At 41.8% G+C, this 25,034-nt stretch overlaps 1 protein-coding gene across 15 annotated transcripts in view; it reads left to right on the forward strand.

Moving 5' to 3' along the window:
• gapvd1 (GTPase activating protein and VPS9 domains 1) overlaps positions 1 to 25,034 on the forward strand; it is a 138,937-nt gene that overhangs the window by 50,296 nt on the left and 63,607 nt on the right. For 11 of the 15 annotated variants that reach the window (XM_038782130.1, XM_038782134.1, XM_038782124.1 and 8 more), the window contains 5 exons: positions 2,872 to 2,958; positions 8,029 to 8,163; positions 13,835 to 14,027; positions 20,054 to 20,134; positions 22,640 to 22,800. In XM_038782130.1, the coding sequence (XP_038638058.1) occupies positions 2,872 to 2,958; positions 8,029 to 8,163; positions 13,835 to 14,027; positions 20,054 to 20,134; positions 22,640 to 22,800 (657 nt within the window). The remainder of the gene's footprint in view (positions 1 to 2,871; positions 2,959 to 8,028; positions 8,164 to 13,834; positions 14,028 to 20,053; positions 20,135 to 22,639; positions 22,801 to 25,034) is intronic. The other 4 variants (XM_038782127.1, XM_038782128.1, XM_038782138.1 and 1 more) reach the window with 1 other exon arrangement.

Below are 25,034 nucleotides of genomic sequence, written 5' to 3' on the forward strand. Positions count from 1 at the left end.
CAAATTTAAATTGCACCATGTTGTGGTCGCTGTCACTAAAATGCTCCCCCACCATCACATCAACCGGCTTCATTCCCCCGCATTGGGTCCAGCACTACCATCCCTTATTGGACCCTCCACATTGTGAGCTAAAAAGTTCTCCTGTATACATTTTACGAACTCTGCTCCATCTAAGCCCTTAACACAATGACTATCCCAGTTAATGTTGGGAAAGTTGAGATCTCCCACTATAATGACCCTATTATTATTTTTACACACTTCTGCAAATTGAGGAGAATATTTTCTCCTCTATGTTTATTATAGACCCCCAGATAGTCAGCGGGAAATTGAGGAGAATATTTTCTCAATTTCCCGCTGACTATCTGGGGGTCTATAATAAACACCTAGCAACGTAGCGTCCCTTTTTTATTCTTAAGCTCTACTCACAAAGCTTCATTTAATGCCACCCTCAAGATATGATCTCTCCTTACTGCAGTAATTTACTCCTTGCCTCCCACTCTTTTGCTCCCTCCTGAACATTCTGTATCCCGGGATGCTAAGCTGCAATCCTGTCCCTCCCTCACTCTGTCATAATTCCATGTGTCAACCCCCGCCCGTAACTCATCTGTTTTACCTGTAAATTTGAAATAAATATTAATAAGGCCAGTGAAACAGTAGAATAATTATGAATTTAAAACCCAAGTCTATGTCATTCAACAAGGTAGAACTTTTTCAAGAATTTTTATAATGAAACTGAGAATATGAAGTGCAAATAATTTCGAACTGGCTTCATTTAGGGTGGACATCGATAGCATATCCTGTGGCGAAGGAGTGGGGCAATGGCAGCAAACACTAATGGTTTTACTGCAAAATCCAGGCCATTGTGAATCTCCAAGTGTGCTGTTACTGTATTGTTAATAGATTCTAGCAATTTCCCTACTAATGTGTCGGACTGACTGGCCTGCAGTTTCCCCATTTTCCCTCTCCCTTCTTTCTTGAACAGCTGGGTTACATTTGCTACCTTTTAATCTATGGGAACCATTTTGGAATCTTGGAAATTCTGGCAACACCAATATATCCCTATCTCTGCAGCTGCTTCTTAAAACCCAGCTCCTTTAGCCGTCGGGCCCAGGGTTTAAGCTTGTATTTAATATGCCTCTGCAAGTGCATTATTGAATAATCAGTGTTTCCTCAAGGAGCTGTGACATTAACAGTGCGTGGAACTGACTGCTCAAATGTGCGTGAATAACTGAAGCCTGATCAGCCAGTCCCACCATACTCATTTCTAAATGTTGTCATTTCAGGGTACTCATAGGCCAATTGAAAAATAAATCAGCACACTTGTCCTGTGGTTCCTGGTAACTCAATTTAACCTCCTCCCATTACAGTCACATCCAGACTCATCTGAAGGCATGCAATTCCGGGTTCAGTTCCTCAAACAAGCTCTTTCGGCATATTTTGCATACAAAGACAATTTGTAATTGAATTGTCAATATTTTTGTATTAAAAAATAATACTAAGTCAATTGTGTTTAAATATATTCAAATGAGAAGCTAAAAACAGACACTGAAATTAGGGTGTAGTTGAGTTACGGGGTATATGCGTATTTATGTTTCACTCTCTAAATAAGTGTTAGGTTGAATAAAGATGGCCTCCAGTACTATTGTTTTTCTACAGTATTACATACCAATCATCATGTTTCACAGCAATTCCAGTGATTTTGACATCATAATGCATTAGTTTTTTATGGTTAATAATCGATGCTCCATTTATACACATTTAAGATCCCATTTGAAGTAAGGTGTGCAATTGTCTACGTCTGTACTAGTGCAAGGATATTAATAAAAAAAGCAAAATACTGTGAATGCTAGAAATCTAAACTAAAAACAGAAAATGCTCTGAAACTGGAAATATTCAGGACAGGCGGCAGCTAATGTTCCAGGTTGGTCTTTTGTCAGAACAGTTTTGAGGCAGTAGGTCAATGAAAGGTAGCGAGGGGGGGAAATATCAAAAGGAGGTATTTTTAGTATTGTGGAAGGTCAAAGTAATTTACATGACCTGATTGTGCAGGGCCAAGCTGGGTGTGAATGGAAAACGTAAACAGATAAAAGATAGATCCAGAGGAGTCATAAATAGCAATAACAATATCAGCACCTGCTGTTAATAAAATTGGTATAATCTGAGATTGTTGAATTTGCAAGCTTGTAAATTGCCTAACCAAAACATGAGATGCTTGTCCATGAGCTTCTGTTGAACTTCGCGAGAACAGTATAGAAGGCTGAGGACAGAGAGCATGGGATGGGGAATTAAAATGGCAAGTGACTGGAAGCTATGGGGCACGCTTGTTTACTGAAAAGGTTGTTCAGCAAAGCAATCATCCAACCTGCGTTTTGACTTGCCGTTGATTGTAGAGGGTGTTGAGTAACTGGAGCTGTTCAAATGAAGATTCTGTGGAATTCTGCCTGATCGATATTGAGGATTATGTAAAGCTGTTGTAAAATTATAAAGGGTGGATGATGCAAGAAATTCCGGATGCAGAACAGGGTAAACTTTTTTTTAAAGAGGGTAAGTCTATGGTGCGTATTACATGAGTTGGTGGCCAAAGTAGAAATAATGTAATGCCAACATTTAAAAATGGGTTAGATTGAAGAAAAGGCCCATAGAGATCTGGAAACAAGGTCGGACATGGGTTTGGAATGATTTACCACATGAAATGATAAATAAACATCAGCAAAGAAAGACTGCCTGTTTCCATGTTATAATTTTTATCCAGTTCCTGTTGTGAAATTACAATGTGTATGTTTAGTATTTGAATCTATCGATAATGTTAATTAGAGAATTTCCTGTGTTTGGAGAGTACAAATGTTATAATATTTTGAAACTTTGTTTTAGGTTGGCCAACTCTTGCAGCAGTTGGCAATGACGGGCAGCGAAGAAGCAGATCCGCGATTGAAGAATAGTCTTTCCAAATTTGACAAAGTAAGTCAAATCAGAAGATAAAAGCAAATGACTGAGGATGCTGGAATCTGAAACAAAAACAGAAAATATTGGGCAATCTCAGCAGGACCTACACCATCTGTGGAGAGAGAAGGGAGCTAACATTTCGAGTCTGGACGACTCCACACATAGGGGCTGGTTTAGCTCACTGGGCTAACTCGCTGGCTTTTAAAGCAGGCCAGCAGCATGGTTCCATTCCCGTACCAGCCTCCCCGGACAGGCTGAAATTGTCCAGTATTTTCTGCTTTTGTTAAGTCAATCAGAACTCGGCTGAGATGCAAAATGTTGCAAGAACAACAAGGGTCTGTATTGTGAAGGCATTGTATTCTAATTTCCTTCAGTGCGCTCATCAGGGATATTGAACTGAATGAGGTTTGCTAGAAGATCAATTGTAGATTTTTCTACCTAAAATTATTCCCATTTGTGTATTTTCAGCATTATGCATGAAGTACTGCATACATTAATCTGACAGTTATTGCAAAATCTGATTTTACAAGATAAACTTCCGAATATTTGCATTATGTTCATGAGAGGAGTTGCTGAAAATGTGTATTCTTGAGCTAGGAAAGGAAGAATCAGCTCGAGTCCCTATCCTTGGTGATAATCTCCTATGGGTATCTTCCAATGGGTACAAAGAATCACATGGAGGCTTTTATTTACTGTTCGATTCAAGTGCAGACTTCAGTATCAGTTGCTTATTTCTATACAATTCTATTCCAGGTGATTGGTTACATCAAGGATTGTGTTTAACATTTGAGTTTCACATACCATTTGTCAGAAGCTTTTTACCAACAATGCAAAAAAAATCCTACACCGGATGCTTACCATGTAGTATTACATCCAATTCATCAATTTTGTTCTCAAGTCAAACTTTCTGCTAACCTTTTTCAGTAAAATTAAGATCCAGATGTCAACAATTGATTTATATGAAGCACAACTTTAAGAGGCTCAACTCTTGACTGTTGCGAGCTGAAAAATCTGTTACGCAAGCAGGTTGTCTGTGCATGTTTTCCACAAACCTGTTTGTAAGGTATCGCTACGTCCTGTATCAGAACGGTATAATTTAATGTTTTGTCTGTCTGGTGTGGATACAAATCCAGTGATGACTGATTGATTGGATGAAAGTTTCTTTTGTTTGGCTGTCCTGGTCTTGAGATTAGCTTCTTCAATTTGAATCTAAAATAACTGGATTAAATGCTCTATCTGCCACAAAATAAGTACAGATTTGTCACTTTTTTTTATCAGCCAAAAGTTTAATTGATGTCAATTTTTTCCAACAGTTAAATTTTGACATTACAAAGTGCAAAATATATCAGTTCCTTTCAATATAGTATGGGGCATTCTGAGGTGTCTCACTGCACTTTACAGGTTATATTTGCAATGAATATTTCATCTCGCGTCAAACATTCAGTTGCTAGTTGTAGTGTGGGTAGACACAGCTATGTGAATAAAAGCAAATTACTGCAGATGCTGGAATCTGAAACAAAAACAGAAAATGCTGGAAAATCTCAGCAGGTCTGATAGCATCTGTGGAGAGCGAACAGAGTTAGAGTCTGGATCAGGGCTTTTCAAACTGTGGGTCGCTGCCCTAGGGTGAGTCGCATTGTTCATGGAAGAAGCACCCTCCGACCGCGACTGGCTGTTGAATGGAATGATGCAGTCTTCCAGCCAGAAGCGGCGGCAGAGATCAGGTCATGCTCCCAGCATGTACACTTCCACCACGGGTCCTGTACGTCCGTGCTTTTGCTGCAAAATTATGGAGGAGAGATTCCTCCATTTCCTAGCTGCGAGCAAGCAAGCAACAGGAGTGTGAAGAACTGAAGATGGATCATTTTGTTATAAGGAAGAGAGTGCCAGAGAGACACCCGAGCCAGGATCTCACAACTGAATCTGCTGGAGAGAGCTGCTCGGGAGAATCCACGGCAGGACAAACCCGTACATGTAGTAGCTCTGTACACCACTCCAGGGGTGAACAGGCAAAAAGAAAAAACTGGAATCGGGAATAAAGCAGTCTAAAAATGATTTCTTGAGGTATGGCTTTGTTAATTTTGCCAATGCAAATCCGGATGCAAAGCCCATGTGTGTTGCATGCGGGGAAGTACTGGCAAATGAGAGTTTAAAATCTTCAACGGCATTTGAGGACTAAGCATGGTGAGTTTGAGTATAAACCCCTGGATTTATTTTAAAGGATGCAGCGGGAACTTAAATCATCAGCTGGTCCTTATCAGAAATGTAACATTGAAAGCACAATTAGCCTCTTACATTGTAGCTTACCATGTAGCTAAGGAGAAACCGCTCCACACTTTAGTCGAGAGTTTAATTTCCCCCCCCACATCATTAGAAATGGCTTGCACAGTCCTAGATGAGAGATCAGCTGAGATGCATCCCATTTAGTGATAACACTGGCTCGCCGAATTTGTGATATTGCTGAGAATTTAGAAGTCCAGCTTATTTCTCGTTTAAAGTCAGCCCAGGAGTTGTTTTATTTTATTTTTTAAAATTTAGATTACCCAATTATTTTTTCTATTAAGGGGCAATTTAGCGTGGCCAATCCACCTACTCTGCACATTTTTGGGTTGTGGGGGCGAAACCCACGCAGACACGGGGAGAATGTGCAAACTCCACACGGACAGTGACCCAGAGCCGGGATCAAACCTGGGACCTCAGCGCCGTGAGGCGGTTGTGCTAACCACTAGGCCACCGTGCTGCCCTTGCCCAGGAGTTCTTAATACAACTGGATGAAAGTGCAAATGTTTCAGATTGTGCAACCGTGCTAGTTTATGTTAGGTATATTTGGCACAATGAATTTACTGAGGTTTTGCTGTGCTGCCTGACATTAGCAAACCAACACGACTGGTGCAGAAATTGAAGCATTGAATAGTTACATGGTTGGAAAGTGCGCACTCGACTGGATTCATTGCAGAGGAATCACAAGCAATGGGACAGCCAACATGACTGGGAAAAACAGCGGAGTTATAATAATTAAGGAGTTAGCTGGTCAGGACATTGTTCGGAATCATTGTTTTATTCACTGTGAGGCATTGACATCGAAAAGAATCCTATCTGATCTTGAGTGGTGTTGAAAGGAATTGTGAATGTTGCGGTTTACGAGCAGAGGTATGAAATCCATGCATTTCTCCTTGAGAAATCATTCCATCTGGCTGATTTGTTTGCCGATGAAACTTGGATGCTTACTTACCTTGCAGATATCTTTTTTGAGAGTATTGATTGATTGCTATTTATTGTCACATCTACTGAAGTACAGTGAAAAGTATTTTTCTGTGGCCAAGGGAACGTACACAGTACGTACAGCACACAAAAGAATAATTGACAGAGTACATTGGCAAATGGTACATCAACAAATAGTGATTGGTTACAGTGCAGAAGAATGGCCAAGCAAGCAATACACGAGCAAAAGCAGCATATTCTTACAATTCTTACAATAGTATTCTTACAGGGAACAGATCAGCCTGAGGGAGCGTCGTTGAGTCTAATAGCTGTGGGGAAGAAGCTGTTCCTATGTCTGGATGTGTGGGTCTTCAAACCTATATCGTCTGGCTGATGGGAGGGTCTGAAAGAGGGCAAAACCTGGGTGTGAGGGGGTCTCTGACAATGCTGTCTGCCTTCCTGAGGCAGTGGGAGGTGTATTAATGGGAGGGTGGCAAGCATATGTGATGCATTGGGCTGAGGTCACCACACTCGCAGTTTCTTGTGATCTTGGGCCGAGCAGTTTCCATACCAAGCTGTGGAGCAGTTTCCATACCAAGCTGTGAAGCAGCCGGATAGGATGCTCTCTATGGCACATCTGTAGAAGTTTGTGAGAGTCGATGCAGACATGCTGAATTTCTTCAGCTTCCGTAGGAAGTAGAGACGTTATTGGGCTTTCTTGACTATTGCATCAACTTGAATGGACCATGGACCAGGACAGACTATCGAGGATCTCCACTTGGGTTTGAAGAACTGTGGCACCGGGACAAAGAGTGGAATGGTCAGGTTTGCAGTGGGAGCTACCTCGTACTAGTCTTCCCCTCACACCACGCCACCGGAACTCGCACAGCGACCTACATGTGCGAGGTTGGATATTCCACCGTCACAATTATAAAGACAGCACAAAGGAACTCCAATTAGGTTCCCCTCCTGTGAACCTAATTGGAGTGAGATGTTGAGGACCGAGCAGGCTTACCTGTCACATTAACGGTAAGCAAAAATGGTGGGTCGCAAAAGATGGCTGGCATGGGTCACGAAGGTTGGGTCCCGCAAAAAAAAGTTTGAAAAATACTGGTCTGGGTGACTCCTTGACAGAGGTCTGACGGAAAGTCATCTAGACTTGTAACTTTAGCTCTCTTCTCTCTCCTCGGATGCTGTCACACCTATTGAAATTTTTCAGCATTTTGTATTTTTATGTGTTAACCGAAGTGTGAGCTAGTAAGTGCACAATTTTCAAGGAAAAAGGAATACATAACATCTCCTTTAAGGTGTAATAAAAGACCCCAATTGAGGCCAACATAATTTTAATTTGATTTTGTATGAGAATCTCACTGTGAAATCTGCATGGTTGTACATGAGGTTTCTCTCATTTAAGGACTGACCTGAGTATTGTTCCAATGAATTTGTGCTTGTAATCAGTCATTTGTAATAAAAGGCCAAGATCTGAAAGCATTAACAAAACTGGTTGAGTCAATTGTTACAAATCCATTACTTAACTGAAGTAACACATCCAACTGGAGCCCAGTCAGAAACCATTCTTTGTTCTGAACTTATAAACAGTTAACAGACTAAACTCCATATGAGACACCTTTAACCTGAATCCTAAATCGCAACAAACTATTCTGTTGTTTGCCTTCTGAGAGCTATAAGGGCAACACACTATAAACCAACCCTGCCCCTTTTTGTGTACAATCTTTATGTTGGAACGCACCAAATTCTGCTCAAATGTTATTTCTACCGTGTTACACTGGCCATTGAAAAAGGTTATTTCATTTCCGAAAGATGCCTTTTGTTTTTTGCAACATAAACGTGCAATATTTTATTTAATTAACTTTTTTATTGCAGAGTTGTGTTGCAGCTTTCTTGGATGTTATCATTGGAGGCCGTACAGTGGAAACCCCTCCTATGTCCTCTGTGAACCTGCTGGAAGGACTTAGCAGGACTGTGGTCTACATGACCCTTAATCAACTTGTAAGCTTGGTAAGCATGTGATTTGCTTGTTACACTCGAGAGATGGTAGGATGGTTTGTCTCCTTGATAAACTGCAACAAGATGTGTTTTAAACGTGTTTTAACCCTTTCGAGTGTGACTCGAGAACTGACACAAGACAGGCATTCACAAAGTTTTTTTAAAAACCCCATTAATTTCACAACACCCGAAATGTAATCGCAGTAACATCAACTTGACACAAGAAAAGGTTATTATGAAAAACATAGCATACAATTTGATTTATTAAGAGTCCAAAAAGTCACTTTTACTTAGTTTTCAAGGCGATAGTTGCAAATATTGCAGGTTGATAGTTCATCAAAGGTATGTTTATGAATTTTTTTTTAGAATACCCAATTCTTTTTTTCCAATTAAGGGGAAATTTAGTGTGGCCTACCCTACCCTGCACATCCTTGGGTTGTGGGGGTGAGACCCATGCAGGCAGGGGAGAATGTGCAAACTCCACATGGACAGTGATCCGGGCTGGGATCGAGCCCGGGTCTTCGGCGCTGTGAGGCAGCAGTGCTAACTGCGCCAGTGCTACCCTATGGTTCATTAAAGACATTGAAGCTTGGTAGTGTCTGGGGATTTAATTCCATGATTTCATGTTGGCACCACTAGGTTACTGGATTGGTTCTGCAAATAGTAGAAAAAAGGAATGGCCTCAACTTGTCTGCCTGTTCGAGGAAGCTCAGCAGGGTTGTTACTTTGCTGGGCAGGGCCTCTTCCCTCTGTGGCCTCCGTCTCCCAGACCAACTGATCTGGTCTGCTCTAGATGTGAGTTTATAAGGTGTTTGTTACCATAATCTGGTTTCTGTCATGTGATCACAGTTTTGGTGTGAGCATTGTCCACACAAAAATCCCTGGCTGCTGTAACATTCACACAATTCCAGCATTTACACCGTCATGTGACGGTGATTTTTCCTGTCACCCATTTGTGGCATTTCAGCAGCCAATGCACATCAGTTTCGGTTGGCATTTAAATAATATAAGCTCATAAACCCACAGGTGAGATCTGTTGCATTGCTAATGGAATCAAAAAATAATTTATGTTTTACTGTCCTGACCAGACAAGTAAGCTACTGCCAGCCTTGGAAAGTTTTGTGTATGTTTTCAGGTGAGATGTGGGTAGGTAGGTCACCTGACTCCTGACTCCTCCACACACACACACACACACACACACACACACACACACACACACACACACACACACACACACACACACACACACCAAACTCAACACACACACACCAAACTCAACACACACACACACCCACGGCCGGAATTGAACCCAGGTACGTGGCAGTGAGAGGCAGCAGTGCTACCTCCTGTGCCACTATGCTGCTGACTTTTCCATTCTGCCTTTTAAAAGTGTCCCATCGTTTGCATAAAGTCGTGGGCATAACTACATGGGCAAAATAGAGGTAGCGACTCACGGAAAAACAGCTTGCCGTGGGCGCACCGTGGCCAATGAAAACTGGGAGACCCTGCCTCCATGATCTGCCTTGCTCGCCATGCTACATGTGATCCAACACTATCTCGTGAGACGTTGCAACGTTCATCCTGCCCATTATGGGCAGGATCACTTATTGGCAAATCTGCATATTAGAGCGAGGAAGTTAGCCTCACTCTAAACATGCAGATTCCTGAGGTACCTAAGGCTTTGGGATTCATCCCCTTCACCTCAGACCTCGGGTGAGCGCCATTCAGCACTGTTTTCCAAAAATGGGGACCGGTGGAACGGCACTTGTGGGAGCCTCCCAGGGGATCGGAGGCTCCAGCTTGTCCTTTGTGCAGGGTGGTGCTCTGGCACCCTGGCAGTGCCAGCTTGGCACCCAAGCAGTGCCACCTGTGTGGCAGGCTGGCACTGCCAAGATGCCCAGGTGGCACTGCCAGCTGGCATGAGCACTGTCAGGATGCCAGGTTGGCACTGTCAAGTACCCTCTCATAATGTGCTTCGGTTGGGGCGGTGGGAGTTCAGGGATCGTTTTGGGGACCTCGTACCCCACTATACGAAACGGGCCATGTGTGGCCTCGGCCGCATGTTCCTTGTTCAGGCCCCTTATACAACGCGAGTCACGTTGAATAGCCATGTGTTCCTTGGCACTGCGAGCGCCGGGAAACACGCACTAAATGTGCTGCCTGGGGACTTTATTCCCCTTTGGGAGAATCGCACCCACTGTATTTCTGCCGATGAGTCGTGCAAGATCATTTCATCATGCTAATATGTAATCTTTCACCAACACTGGTTTATGTTCCATTAATTTGTCTCAACCACTTTGATTCCATGGTCGTGCTCAGTTCATGTGGTCAATTGATTCCTTGGATGATCTGAGTATGTATCTTAAAGGCATTCTGCTGAATTAATATTCCGAGACATTTTTGTCCATCAAAGAACTCTCAAATTTGGTAATATATTATTATATCTTGTTATATTTTAAATGTTAGCATGTGAGTGTTATTCTATCTTCACGAGCCATTCTGCTATAATTTCTGTGCTATTTCCTACTCCTTCGTGCCCAGTCTGATTGCCTGTCAGTTAAGAGGGCAGATGCATCCCAGGTTTGCAGCTTGCGAACAGTCTGTCTCGCAACTGCTGACAAGAAGGCGATGGTGTTTGACGCAGACACCTGCCATGTATTTAGTGTGTTATGATTAGGCGAGGAGGGGTCGAATGGCTCCCCCCTTTCCCCACTCCTCGTTGGGCCACAACAGGGATTTATTTTTAATAAAAGGATATACTTACAAATTTTGAGTGTTCAACTATTTAGTTGCTGTAGGCATAAAAGATACAGACCGCTTTCCGTCAGTTTCTAAAAGAAAGAATATGAGATATATTGTCCCTAACTGGAATGAATGAAATAATGGACACACCCACATACGTGCCCAGATATGATCATGGCTAGTGTGTTCCTGATGTAAGTTGAGTGAATCATGTCTGGGAATTCCTCTCTCAGCCAGAGGCCTATTGTCCATTATGTCAGGGATGTCTTTCTGCAATTATACAGGGCCTTGGTGAGGCCACACCCAGAATATTGTGTGCAGTTTTGGTCTCCTTATACGAGAAGGATGTTCTTGCTCTAGAGGGAGTGCAGTGAAGGTTTACCAGACTGATTCATGGGATTGCGGGACTGACATATGAAGAGAGATTGAATCGGTTAGGAGTGTATTCGCTGGGGTTCAGAAGAATGAAGCGGGATCTCATAGAAACCTATAGATTTTTCACAGGACGAGACATGGGAAATGCAGGAAGAATGTTCCCAGTGGTGGGTATCCAGAACCAGGGGTGATCACAATCGGAGGATACAGAGTAGATCATTTAGGACAGATGAGAAATTTCTTCACCCACTGAGTGGTCGGCCTGTGGATTTCGTTACCAGAGGAAGTAGTTGAGGACTAAACATTGCATGTTTTAAAGAAGCAGTTAGATGTAGCATTCGGGCGAAGGGGATCAAAGGATATGAGACGGAAAAGTGGATTAGGTTATTGAGTTGGATGATCAGCCATGATCATAATGAATGGCGGAGCAAGCTCAATGGGCCGAATGGCTTCCTCCTATTTTCTTTGTTGTTATGATAACTCAATTTTATTGCAACACAAACTACTTTTTATTGCAACATGAAACTCCATGGGTGTCCTTATGTAATACAATAAACTTCAAAGATTCCACCAATTGTATTTGTTTATGCCCCTACATAATAACGATGCCAATGATCTTTATTGGCACAAGTAGGCTTACATTAACACTGCAGTGAAGTTACTGTGAAAAGTCCCTAGTCGCCACATTCCGGCGCCTGTTCGGGTACACCGAGGGAGAATTCAGAATATCCAATTCACCTAACAGTCTTTCGGGACTTGTGGGAGGAAACCGAGCACCCGGAGAAAATCCGCGCAGACACTGAGAATGTGCAGACTCCACACAGGCTAGGGACCCAAGCCGGGAATCGTACCAGGGACCCTGGAGCTGTGAAGCAACAGTGCTATCCACTGTACTACCGTGCTGCCTCCTACTCCCATTGATTAAGTGTGCAAGAAATTGAATGTTAAACCAGAAGATGAAAACTTAATCTAGCTATTCTAACTGTAAGTAACAATCTCAACAAATGATGCACTATATTAAGCAGGTTGATACTCCATGAAATTCAGAGAGAAGGAATGGCATGCAGCTGTAGTTAATACTGCCTCCTGACACCACATTCCAGTTGGGTAAAGCAAAGCACCACACGGGGAGATTATCAGCCTCTGAAAGCTCCTGGTGGGTGCCTGAATACTTACTAGTCTGGGGAGGCTACATTAGGGCAAGAGGGAGAAAGGACTAAAAGGTTATGATAGGGTTATGCAGAGCAGTTAGAGGAGGCACATCTTGACCATTAATACTAGAATGGACCACTTGGGCTGAATGGCCCATTTCTGTCCTCTTAAATTGTGTTTTCCAGCAGTTTTAAGTGCATAAAGGGCAAATGAGCTGCTAATGACTACAGATATCATGCTTTTAAAGTAAGCTTAGAAGTATGAGCAATTAAGAGGATGGGAATAGTCTCTCATCTGTTCCATGGTGTAACTCCATACACCTGAATTTTCCCATACCTCTTAATACTTCAGGTTAATGTAAATCTGTCAATCTCAGAATTTAAATTAAAAATTGACTTCTGTCATGCTTTTTCATTTCGTTAAAAATGTTCCCAAACTTAGCTCCTGAAAGACCTAGTTGTGATTTTAAGTTATACCCTTTAGATTTCCAAACTGACAAAAATATCTGCTATCTACCTAACCTCTCTGTTCCCTGTAATATTTTGAAATCTTTGATCAAATCATCCCGTAAACTTTTAATTTCCAGGGAAAATGTCCCAATTTGTGTAATTTCTCCTTGTCCTTCAATCCCTGGAGTCCAGCTATCATTCTTGTAAATCTATGCTGCAATGCCTCCAAGACCAATATGTCTTTCTGAAGATGTGGTGCCCAGAGCTGAACATTGTACTTCAGGTGTGGGCTAACTAGGACTTTATGTAGCATGACTTCTATTCCCTGGAATTCATATCCTCCAAATACCAAGGTCAACATTCCAGACATTTTAATGATTTATGTACATGGAATTATAAATCTCTTTGAACCTCCACTGCTTCTAGCTTTTCGTAATTCAGAAAGTTCTCTTGATTTTTTTTTAGGTCCAAAGTGGGTGGTGACTTGCCACTTGGCTACATTGAAATCCACTTGTCACACATTTGTCCAATCACTTAATTATGGTCTTGTCATCATTACAGATGCGCCTCCACCTTTCCCACACCAGATCTTACCTGGACCATTTGGACTAGTGTCGAGCTATAGCTCCACACTCTCCTGAAGGCAGATGTTACAAGGGAGAGACATTTGCTTGTATATTCATCCAGTTGCCATCTTGCAGATTGGCAGAAGCTGAGAATGGGTTGTTGTCTTTCATCCTTGATCTCACTCTGGAGCCAATGTGGCAGAAGGAACTTTAAACAAAATAAAAATCGCTATCAGTGAAAGGAATAGAAAAAAGATCTTGCCTGAGAACTTGTAATCTTTCTTAACAGTCAACAACTATTACTGAAGTTTATTTCACTTTGCTGAATCCTAATAGGTTTGCAGTAGATGCAATAGAATTTTTTTATTGACTAAAATTAAACTTGTTTTTTTTATATAGATCACTTTTGCACGGCATGTAAGGTCAGGGGAGCTGATGAGAGAAGAGGACAAGATGGCTTTGGAGAACCTTATTATTAATGTTCCTCAAACCAGAACAGGGAAGAGCAATAGCCTTGAGTTGACTCCCTCCAGCACACCCCAGCTGTCTCCTGCAAGTACCCCAGCCAACAAAAAGAATCGACTGCAAATAGGTAGGAGACACAGCTGTTTTACTTAACTCTACAAGCTGCGCAGCAGTAATTTTTCAAATACAGAACATTAGAATTGTTTTGATGTGAATTATGTGCTCTGGATATTTATATTAATTGTATTTGACATTGTTATTCTATAATTTTATGAGGTATTTCTTCTGGTAAGATTGAAAGGGTTATTGGGAACGTGCAAAGAACATCAAGTTCTCAAAAGTTGGAGACTCAAACTTCTTTAAAAAAAAAACTGAAACTAGAGCGGGTGCAATGGTGATTTATGAGGATAGTGCCAAAAATGGAGCATTTTATCTGTGGGCAAATATTGCATAGGCTGGGCTTGTCGTCTTTGCATCAGAGGAGGCCAAGGGGAGGTTTGGTTTAAGTATTTAAAATTGAGGGCCTAGATGGGGTAGACAGAAAGGACCCAATCCCATTAGCATAGGGATTAGCATGCACATAATTCAAGTAATTGGTAGAGGATCAGGGGAAGTAATCTTTTCACATCGAGCATGGCAGGAGTCTGGGGCTCATTGCCTAAAAGAGTGGTAGAGGTAGAGGCCCTCATTGCATTTAAAAAAATAAATAAAAGCCTGCTTCGGAGTGGCATCAAGTGAACAAACATAGGGTTATGGACCATGAGTTAGAAGATAGGATGAGGCTGGTTATCTCTTTTGTTTTGACAGACATGGACACGAGGGGCCGAATGGCTGCCTCCTGTACTATAAGTCTTTCTGTGCTCCTATGTCTTTTAATTATGCAACTGGGGTCACAATGCACTACAACTGGAATAAAAGCGAAATACTGCAGATATTGGAATCTGAAACAAAAACAGAGAATGCTGGAAAAACTCAGCAGGTCAGGCAGCAAACGTGGGGAGAGAAAACCAATCACTTCAACTGGAAATTGCTATATGATTTCATTATCAATCTCTGGAAATACAGGTCTTGTATGTTTTTGTATTTGACGCTCACATTTGGTTCTTGACCTGACATACCACATGTACCTGAAACCTTCACTTCTGCTTTCATTTTTACAATTGAACTAGAGCTGTATGATCCTTTTGGTACAGTTCTCTTGTATGCAGTAATCTTCTATACAGCACTTTGGCTTGCTACTTGTGTTCTCACTCATTCCCAATGTGGCTAATGTATGCGCAAGGCTGGAGAATAGTTTCACCTGTGCCAATATGCATGTAGCATGTCACCATTAAGAAATATAAAATGAATCCAATCTCCATTCACCTATCCTAAAATGTGTTGGGGGCAACCTCATGGCTGGAGCATTTGCTTCATAGAATCATAGAATTAACAGTGTAGAAGGAGGCCATTGGGCCTATCGTCCCTGGGGAAAGAGCACCCCACTTAAGCCCACGCCTCCCTATCCCCGTAACCCAGCAACCCCACCTAACCTTTTTGGACACTAGGGGCAATTTATCATCGCCAATCCACCTAACCTGCACATCGTTGGAGTGTGGGAGGAAACCAGAGCACCCGGAAGAAACCAACGCACACACGGGGAGAATGTACCCGTACCAGCCTCCCCGATCAGGCGCCGGAATGTGGCGACTAGGGGCTTTTCACAGTAACTTCATTTGAAGCCTACTTGTGACAATAAGCGATTTTCATTTTTTTTTTCATTTCATTTTTTTCATTTTGTTTTCATTTTTAGAATGTGCAGACTCCGCACAGTGACCCAAGCCGGGGATCGAACCTGGGACCCTGGAGCTGTGAAGCAATATGCTAACCACTGTGCTCCCGTGCTGTTTCATTTTGTAATACTTCTTTTACATGCTACCAGACACTAACAGCAGTTTATCACAATAAAATTGATGTTGGAGGCATTGATGGTGATCTTTCAGGAATCACTGGGGGCAAGGATGGTCCCAGAGGATTGGAAAATGGCTAATGTAACACCCCTGTTTAAGAAGGGAGGGAGGCAGAAGACGGGAAATTATAGGCCGGTTAGTCTGACTTTGGTTATTGATAAGATTTTGGAGTCTATTATTAAGGATGAGATTGCGGTATACATGGAAATGCATGGTAAAGTAGGGCTGAGTCAACATGGATTCATCAAAGGGAGGTCATGCCTGACAAATCTGTTAGAATTCTTTGAGTAGGTAAAGAGGAAGTTCGACAAAGGAGAACCAATGGACGTGATCTATTTGGATTACCAGAGGCCTTTGTCAAGGGGTGTGCAGGAGGCTGCAAAAGAAGATAAGAGCCCATGGTGTTAGGGGCAGGTTACTGGCATGGATAGAAGATTGGCTGACTGGCAGAAGGCAGAGTGGAGATAATGGGGTCATTTTCAGGATGGCAGCCAGTGACTAGTGGTGTTCCGCAGGGGTCAGTGTTGGGGCCACAGCTATTCACGATATACATTAATGATCTTGATGAAGGAACTGAGGGCATTGTGCTAAGTTTGCAGATACAAAGATATGTCGAGTGACAGATTGTGTTGAGGAAGCAGGGAGGCTGCAGAAGGATCTGGGCAGGCAAGGAGAGTGGGCAAAGAAGTGGCAGATTAAATAACAATATGGAAAAGTGTGAGGTATGCACTTTGGTGGGAAGAATAGAGGCATAGACTATTTTCTAAATGGGAAAAGGCCTCAGAAATCAGTCCTAATCCAGGATTCTCAAAGTTAACATGCAGGTTCAGTTGGCAGCTAGAAAGGCAATTGCAATGTTGGCATTCATGTCAAGAAGGCTAGAATACAAGAGCAGGGATGTACTATTGAGGCTATATAAGGCTCTGGTCAGACCCCATTTGAAACATTGTGAGCAGTTTTGGGCCCCGAATCTAAGGAAGGATGTGCTGGTCTTGGAGAGGGTCCAGAGGAGGTTTACAAGAATGATACCCAGAATGAAGGACTTGTCATACGAGGAGCAGTTGAGAACTTTGAGTCTGTACTCAATGGAGTTTCGAAGGATCGGGGGGTATCTCATTGAAACTTAACAGAATACTGAGAGACCTAGATAGAGTAGATGTGGAGAGGATATTTCCACTAGCATAAGAAACTAGAGCCTGAGGGCACAGCCTCAGACTGAAGGGACGATCCTTTAAAACAGAGATGAGGAGGAATTTCTTCAGTAGTGAATCTGTGGAACTCATTGCCGCAGAAGGCTGTGGAGGTCAAATAACTGAGTGTCTTTCAGACAGAGGTAGATAGGTTCTTGATTAATATGGGGATGAGAAACATATCCGCCATGATTGAATGGCGGAGCAGACTCAATGGGCCGAATGGCCTAATTCTGCCCCTATGTCTTATGGTCTTAGTACACATTCCCCTTGCCCTAAGTAAGTTGCTTTGCCTATTCTGCCCATAAGGACAAATCTGTTTATGGAGTACCATGCCTTTCAGTCAGTGTACACATTTGTAAACCAGATTCCTTGCTCATTTGTATTTTTTAAACAGCTGCTTTCTGCTAACCGGTTTCTGCTCTCTTTTTCATGGCTCTGATTTGTGCTTGGGGTATGGTTCCATAAGTGCTATCCAGTTCCTTACTCGATGACTATTTATCATATATCTGTCTAGCTAGTGACTATTAGAATCCCTCCAGTGCAGAAGGAGGCCATTCAGCCCATCTAGTCTGCACCAACCCTCTGAAAGAGCACCCTACATAGGCCCACTCCCCCATCCTATCCTCATAAGCTGCACGTCTTTGGATTGTGGGCGCAAATCAGAGCACACTGTGGAAACCCATGCAGACCTGGGAGAGCATGCAAACTCCATACAGGCGAAGCCGGAATTGAACCTTAGTCTCGGACACTGTGAGGCAGAAGTGCTAACGACTGTGCCACCCCCTTTTGACAGGTTTATTCCTTTAGTGAGGGTATCCCAGCTGAGCCTGAATTTTGTTTTGATAATTCATTCTCAGGATTTGGGTATCACTGGCAAGGCCAGCATCTATTGCCTATCCATCATTTCCCTGCTAGCTACTTTAGAAATTAGTTAAGAGTACACCATGTTTCAGAGATTTGGTTTATATGACATTTTTAGTCTTTTAATAAGAACATAAGAACTAGGAGCAGAAGTAGACCGTCCGGCCCTTCGAGCCTGCTCCGCCATTCTATAAGATCATGGCTGATCTATTCGTGGTCTCAGAACCACTTACCCGCATTCTCGCATATCCCGTAATTCCTTTATTTTTCAAAAGAACTTCTACCCTATCTTTAAATATATTCAATGAAGCAACGTCTACTACTCCTTTCGGTAGGGAATTCCATACTTTAACTACCCTCTGAGTGAAGCAGTTCCTCCTTGATTCAGTCCTAAATCTGCTCCCCCTAATCTTAAGCCAACTTCTCAGAATTATATTTTTGTTTTGATTCTCCTGACCAATTTTACACTCATTCTTGCAGTGCTGGTGTTGTAACATAATTACCACACAAACATCACAATCTTATTTGTTTCCCGCCAGAGTAATTAGTTAGCTATGAGAAGCAGCAACACAACCTGATTTTCCCATCTGGGGAGCATGAAGATCAGGTCAATCATAGTGCCCTCTTGCTGATGAAGAGGCCTATTCATGATCAGCAAGACATATTCGTGTTAGGCCTATTCTTGTTTTGTTGATGAATATTAACATTGTTACTTTTTTAAAAGTTTTTTTCAGCACCTCTATCTATCTTGAAGCTTGGCAATTATCAGCTGAAACTAAATATTTTTTGTCTGGTCTAATCCATTTTGCCATGTTTACAATCCAAGTTCCACACACTTCCATTTTGTGTAATGAAATGCTGGGTCTCCATTCATACATCAAATTAAAGCAAAGGATCTGAATTCAAGTTGCTTTAAGTGTATTGCTGTAAATATGGAAATATACATTTCTAATCAGTTGAACATTAATGTATTGATATAGTTTTTCTGTTTATGGCGCTCAGGAAGCTGAAATCAATATTAAGAAAAAATAGTTTTCCACTATAGAACATAGAACAGTACAGCACAGAACAGGCCCTTCGGCCCTCGATGTTGTGCCGAGCAATGATCATCCTACTCAAACCAACGTATCCACCCTATACCCGTAACCCAACAACCCCCCCCACAACATACCCGTAACCCAACAACCCCCCCCCCCTTAACCTTACCTTTTAGGACACTACGGGCAATTTAGCATGGCCAATCCACCTAACCCGCACATCTTTGGACTGTGGGAGGAAACCGGAGCACCCGGAGGAAACCCACGCGCACACGGGGAGGACGTGCAGACTCCGCACAGACAGTGCCCCAGCCGGGAATCGAACCTGGGGCTACCATGCTGCCCCTTATGTTCCTCTTTCAAATGTTCACTCTTAGGCTCAAGAGCAAACAGAATATTTCTTGGCAGCATTGAAGCTAAAATTGACGTGTATCCAGACAAAATAGTAGCATGTTTGACTAGATGTAAAACATACCCAATCCTCCTGTCGTCTCTCCCCCCCCCCCCCCCCCCCCCCCCCCCCCCCCCCCCCCCTTAGAGACAGTTGTCAGAATTGCATTAGCTTGTTGGGAACAATGTCATTCGACTTGATATTCATTTGGTGGAATAGAATTCCTTGCCTGTGCATGTTATGCATGCTGAGTTGTTGGCTGATTCCAACATTCACAAATTGCAGCTGGTTTTCGAACATTCCTTGCGTGATCAGTGTGTGTTTATAACTTGAGGGCACCCCGCCAATTTTGGCAACTGCAATCATACCATTTTTAATAATCTGAAGGAAAAAAAGCTTCCTTTTGTTTTTCTTTGATTGGCAAACAGCCTGAACACTAATTATCCACCACATTTGACTTGGAACCCTCACAAATCAATGCAAGTTAGACTTGATGTTGCAAATGAGCCTTCAAAAACTCTTTTCGTGAAAAAGAATACTCAGTTCAGGAAATGTTCACAGTTTTGTCCATTGCAAACAAGGACTGTAGTATTAATACTCATTGGCTTTTGATTCTTTTTGTATGAAAATCAAAGTGTAGGCATAATTTGGCACTGGTTATGAATTTTGATTGAAATGATTAACATGCATTTGATTTCCCTTTTAATGCTGCCTACACCCAGGACAACAATTAGCAGCCATTACCGCCTGGGACACCTCCGCTACAAATCTGACCGCTCATATTCCCCTTGTAACTCCGTTTGGTGGGTAACACTTCTTTCTGCTAGAAGGTTCCAGAAATCCTAGATTTATGCCAAGAAGCCTGGGATGATTTAGAACTACTCGTTTGGAATTGCTAAAATGCATGTTCAATGTCTTTTATTCTGGTTTCTTTTCCGTTATGACTGCTGCTTAGAAAAAACACCTGCTGTTTTCTAAATGCCGTGGAAAAATAGAACAGTTTTTTTAAAAGAAAAGGCGAACTAATTTTTCAAATCCGTTTGAATTCAGTCAAATAATGGAACTTATTAAATTGGCGGATCAGGATGCTTATTCTTGACATTTAGTAAATGTTTTTATTTTCAAATGTCACGACGCAGATTTTGAAGCAACACGCTTGCCTTAGTCTGTGAAATGACATTAAATATTTTGTATGCGGTATTTAAATAAAAATCTGAATACTTGAAAGAGCAACTATTAAAATGTAGTACTTGTGTCACTGAGATGTGGGTTTTATAAAAAAAACTGCGTCAACTGTCTCAAGTCTACAGTTGCAATTTGGTGGCAGAAACATTCTGTCAGATCTCAGAATTGAGCACATGTGAAGTACTCTGGGTAGCAGCAACATAGCTGTATACCCTCACTATCTGTAATCTGATAGCCAGGCATATCTTTCACTTTTCCATTGCCATCAAGTCAGATAGCTCTTGATCAATGAAGAGTGTACATTGAGCATGCTGGGAGCAGCACTAGGTGTATCTGAAAGTTAGCTGCCAACCTGGTGAAGCTAAATCACAGAATTTGCAGGCATGCTGAAGATAGCTAAATGGAATAGGGAGGTTCTGTGAACATCTCATTGTCAATTATGGCAGAGCCAACAGACGGGTGCAGAAGACCAGGCTGAAGCATTTGTAGCCATCTTCAGCCAGAAATATTAAAATAAAAATAGAGTACCCAATTTTTTTTTTGCAATTAAGGGGCAATTTAGTGTGGCCAATCCACCTACCTTGCACATCTTTGGGCTGTGGGGGTGAAACCCACGCAGACATGGGGAGAATGTGCAAACTCCACACGGACAGTGACCCAGGGCCGGGATTCGAACCCAGGTCCTCAACGCCGTAGGCAGCAATGCTAACCACTGTGCCACCGTGCTGCCCCTTCAGCCAGAAATATTGACTGTATGATGCCTTCTGGCCTTCATAGATGCCAACCTTCAGCCAGTTTGAATTACTGTCAAGCCATGGTTGAGAGCACTGGAAAAGCTACAGCTCCTGACACATTCCTTGCTCCAGAGCAAGTAATGCCTCTAGCCAAGCTGCTCCAGTACAGTTACAATATTGGCATCTATTCAACAATGTGTAAAATTTCTCAGATATACCCCGTCCAAAAATCAGGACCAGGCAATTATTGTCCTATTAATCACCAGCAAAGTAACTGAATGAGTCAACAACAGCATTTACTTATTGATAGCCTGCTCACTGATGCTCTGTTTGGGTTCTGCTAGGACCACTATTCTGGACTTCATCCTTGGTCCAAACTCGCATTTGTGTTTATTTTTACACCAGGGAGGCACATGAAATGTGGGACTCACAATGATGGTTGCAGAAATGCCTATCTGTCCCCCTAATTATGGAACTTCCTATTCACCTGAGGAAGAAGCTGTGCTCCAAAAGCTAGTGATTCGAAACAAACCTGTTGGACTTTAACCTGGTGTTGTAAGACTTCTTACTGTGCTGAACCCAGTCCAATGCCGGCATCTCCACATCGGAACTTCTTATGACAGCAGCATTTCTACACTGTTCCTTTCTGTACTCGCCTTTGCCCATTGGTTGGCATGGTCTGGGCTGTATTCCTTCAGGGCATCGCCAATTCTAGCAGTGTTTCATGCAGAGCATTTGTTTGCGATTGGCACACACCCTGAAGACGTCTATACTACCTGCCCTTTCCTACTCTTCTACGTGGTCTGGAACACCACCTGGAAAGTGCGATCCTGGAAACTCTCCTCCATGATGTACTGATTCTGTGATTCCAGCTACCCCTCAAGCTCCGAAACCTTGAGCTCAAACATGGAGTAGCCAGAGACACAGACACATGTGAAAACCCGAGAGACATGAAGTCCCCTGAAGTCCTCACCCAAAAACAAAGCTTTTGCCACATTCCTGCTCACAAAGATAATGTCTCTTTTAAATTGAATAAATGTTGCTTAGATTAATTCCAATTAATTAATTACTTAGCACTAGCTAATTAATTAATTAAGTGATGTGGACAACATTGAGAATTAATGCTCATCCCAAGTTACTCCAATGAATGATGCTGGAATCATTATTGTTAATCACCACAGTCCTTGCACTGATGACCCCCAGTCCAGTACTAATATAGACATCTTAGTCTGTGATTTGCCCAGTTGGGTGATAGTTATTTACTTGTGTGCGTATGCATTGTGAGCAAAGTTGAGGTTCTTTTAGTGGAGTTTAGATCAGTTGAATCCATCTGTGTTTTTAGTGATTTTAGTAAGCTGAGACTCGAGCTGATTTCTTGTTCTTTTGCAGCTGGAAGGAACCGAAACCGAACAAATGAAGCAAAAGATCAACATTTTGAACATGAAAGTTCAAGTCAGGAGCCCGTACAGGAGGTCCAGCCTGAAGAAGTATTGGTCATTTCACTGGGTATTACATCACAGATGTCACCAGGCATGATGTCAGAAAATGAGGTATATTCCTTAATGACAGATTTGCTCAGAGTTTTGTGTTCGAAGATCCCAGTTTTTTGGGGAAATTAAGTAGGTGGATCGTGACCTGTTATTCTGACGTAATTCAAGTAACTCCTTTCTTAACAGTTGAGGAAAATTCTCCCTGCCCCACCTAATCATTTTAATAGATACAGATGGCTTTATTATATAAACATTAATAAGAGAAGAATCATTAAAGGACAGAGTTGCTCTAATTCTCATTGTACATTTAAACCTATACTCTGTCTTGTCCTCCAACTGAACCCCTCTGTTAACTCTCATCCTGCTTTCCAAAGCTCCCTCAAAGCCTTTTCTCCTGTTTTTAGTCACCTATTTTTAATCTTGTACTAATATTTCCATAAGTTTCACCCCAAGAGTTTAAGGATGCTTTCAATGTTAAAGGCACAATAAAGGTGAAATTTACTACAGAATATTGCTGCAGCAAATAATTCCGAGCATCCCATTGCTTTCACACAAATGCTTTGACAGAATGGCAGTGCTAAAAAGTATGCAAGAGGTGACTGAAATGTCCTTGATAAATTAACTTTTCAGTTGGACTGAATTACATTTTCAAATCCTCCTGTCAATCTCAAGGAGGAAATTGAGTTTACATGGTGGGTAAACGTACTGATGTTTTAGAATGTTGGTTGCAAAAATATCCTGGTCAAAAGTTCTGAGAAATAGCTTGGGCATGTGAATTTGCAAGGAATTGACTTTGAATGTATTATTAATTCTGAAGTATCGTGGCTTCAGACGCTTCTGTTTAGCACAACAGATTGCTGCAAGAATCATCATTGACAAAAGCAACAAAACAATCATGTTTTCATGTGATTATTTTAATTTACCCGTTGGTTGATTTCTTTATTTGACATTGCGATGCAAGTCAGCTTGTTGAAGAACTAGCAGTACGTTGAGATGCATTACCTGACAACCATGGCGGATTTAAAAAGTGATGAACCTTAATGAACCGTTGAGACTAGGAGATAGTGAATGAAGGATGTGACGGATAGCTGCTGAAACACTGGTCACCTGGGTACCATACACCATGTAATTCACAAATTAATAACTTGAATGAGCTCAAGTCTGTACATTAGTCGGACCTATAATTAATGTATGAAGTTTCAAGAAATATGCAAATAATAGAACTTGGGTCTGTCCTTATTAGAGTGGGATTGTTTCCTTTTCCACTGGGTTGTCACATCTGCTTTTGGGGAAATGCTAAGCATTGGAAGAGAAAATTATAGTATTTGAGGCTCACTGTTCATATTCTAGCTGCTCATTGAACATGGACATAGTGGATGACTGGGGCCTGGTTGCTCGTCTGCCATCTATGAGCTAATATAACTTGGTAATCAGGCAACTGGGAGAGAAAAATAATTTGTACACTCCGAAGTAGGCACCATCACCTCCACATGTTACTACGCAAAAGTTCTCATTTTAAAAGAAAAAATCGAGTCCTGCTCCAAGAATTGATGCATGATTTGAACTGCACAGGGAAAATTATTTTGGCTGATATTCATGCATTGCAAAATTGAAACAATATAAAACTAACATTTTTGTAAAAGTGACCTGATTGTTTTCTCTCAATTTTAAAAACAAATGATTTATTAGTGATCAATAAGAAGCAGAGTTGCATTAGTTAAGTCTAAAATTTTGTCCTTGTTATACGTTGACTTGAGGCACAAAAACTTGTTTGTTCTGCAGAGTTGTTCGGGTGGTATGGTGGCAGTGTTAAAGAAAACCTTGTGCACCTACAAGAATTAAAGAATTAGGCTGCAACCCCCCCACCCCCCCGCGCAAATTAGATTTTTTTTAAAACTCACCCTGCTGTATGTTAATTTGTTGTAGAATTGAGCATTTATTCTGTTTTTATGCACTCCCTTGAGATCCAGAGTGCAGTAACTTTCCATTACCACAATTACTTGTATAATGCATTTTGTCCACAACTGTGGTGCTGTGTTCTCAGTCCCTCAAATACTGTCATTGCAGTTCTACATTCAGTGTTTCCCTTCTGTGTTTCACTATCGAACCCAAGCATATTTCTTGATTTTTGTTACCAAAAAACAAACCGCAGTGGCACATAGACATCAATTTATGCAGAGAAAACTGCAAACTGTTCCAGCTTTTGGAAGTAGTGAGGAAAGTTATTTGCACCACCTTGTGGCCATTTTATTAAACATCCCTTTTTTAAAAGCTGTTGAATTTGCTCGGCTATT

This window comes from Scyliorhinus canicula, chromosome 21 (genome assembly GCF_902713615.1).
Source record: "Scyliorhinus canicula chromosome 21, sScyCan1.1, whole genome shotgun sequence".
NCBI lineage: Eukaryota > Metazoa > Chordata > Chondrichthyes > Carcharhiniformes > Scyliorhinidae > Scyliorhinus > Scyliorhinus canicula.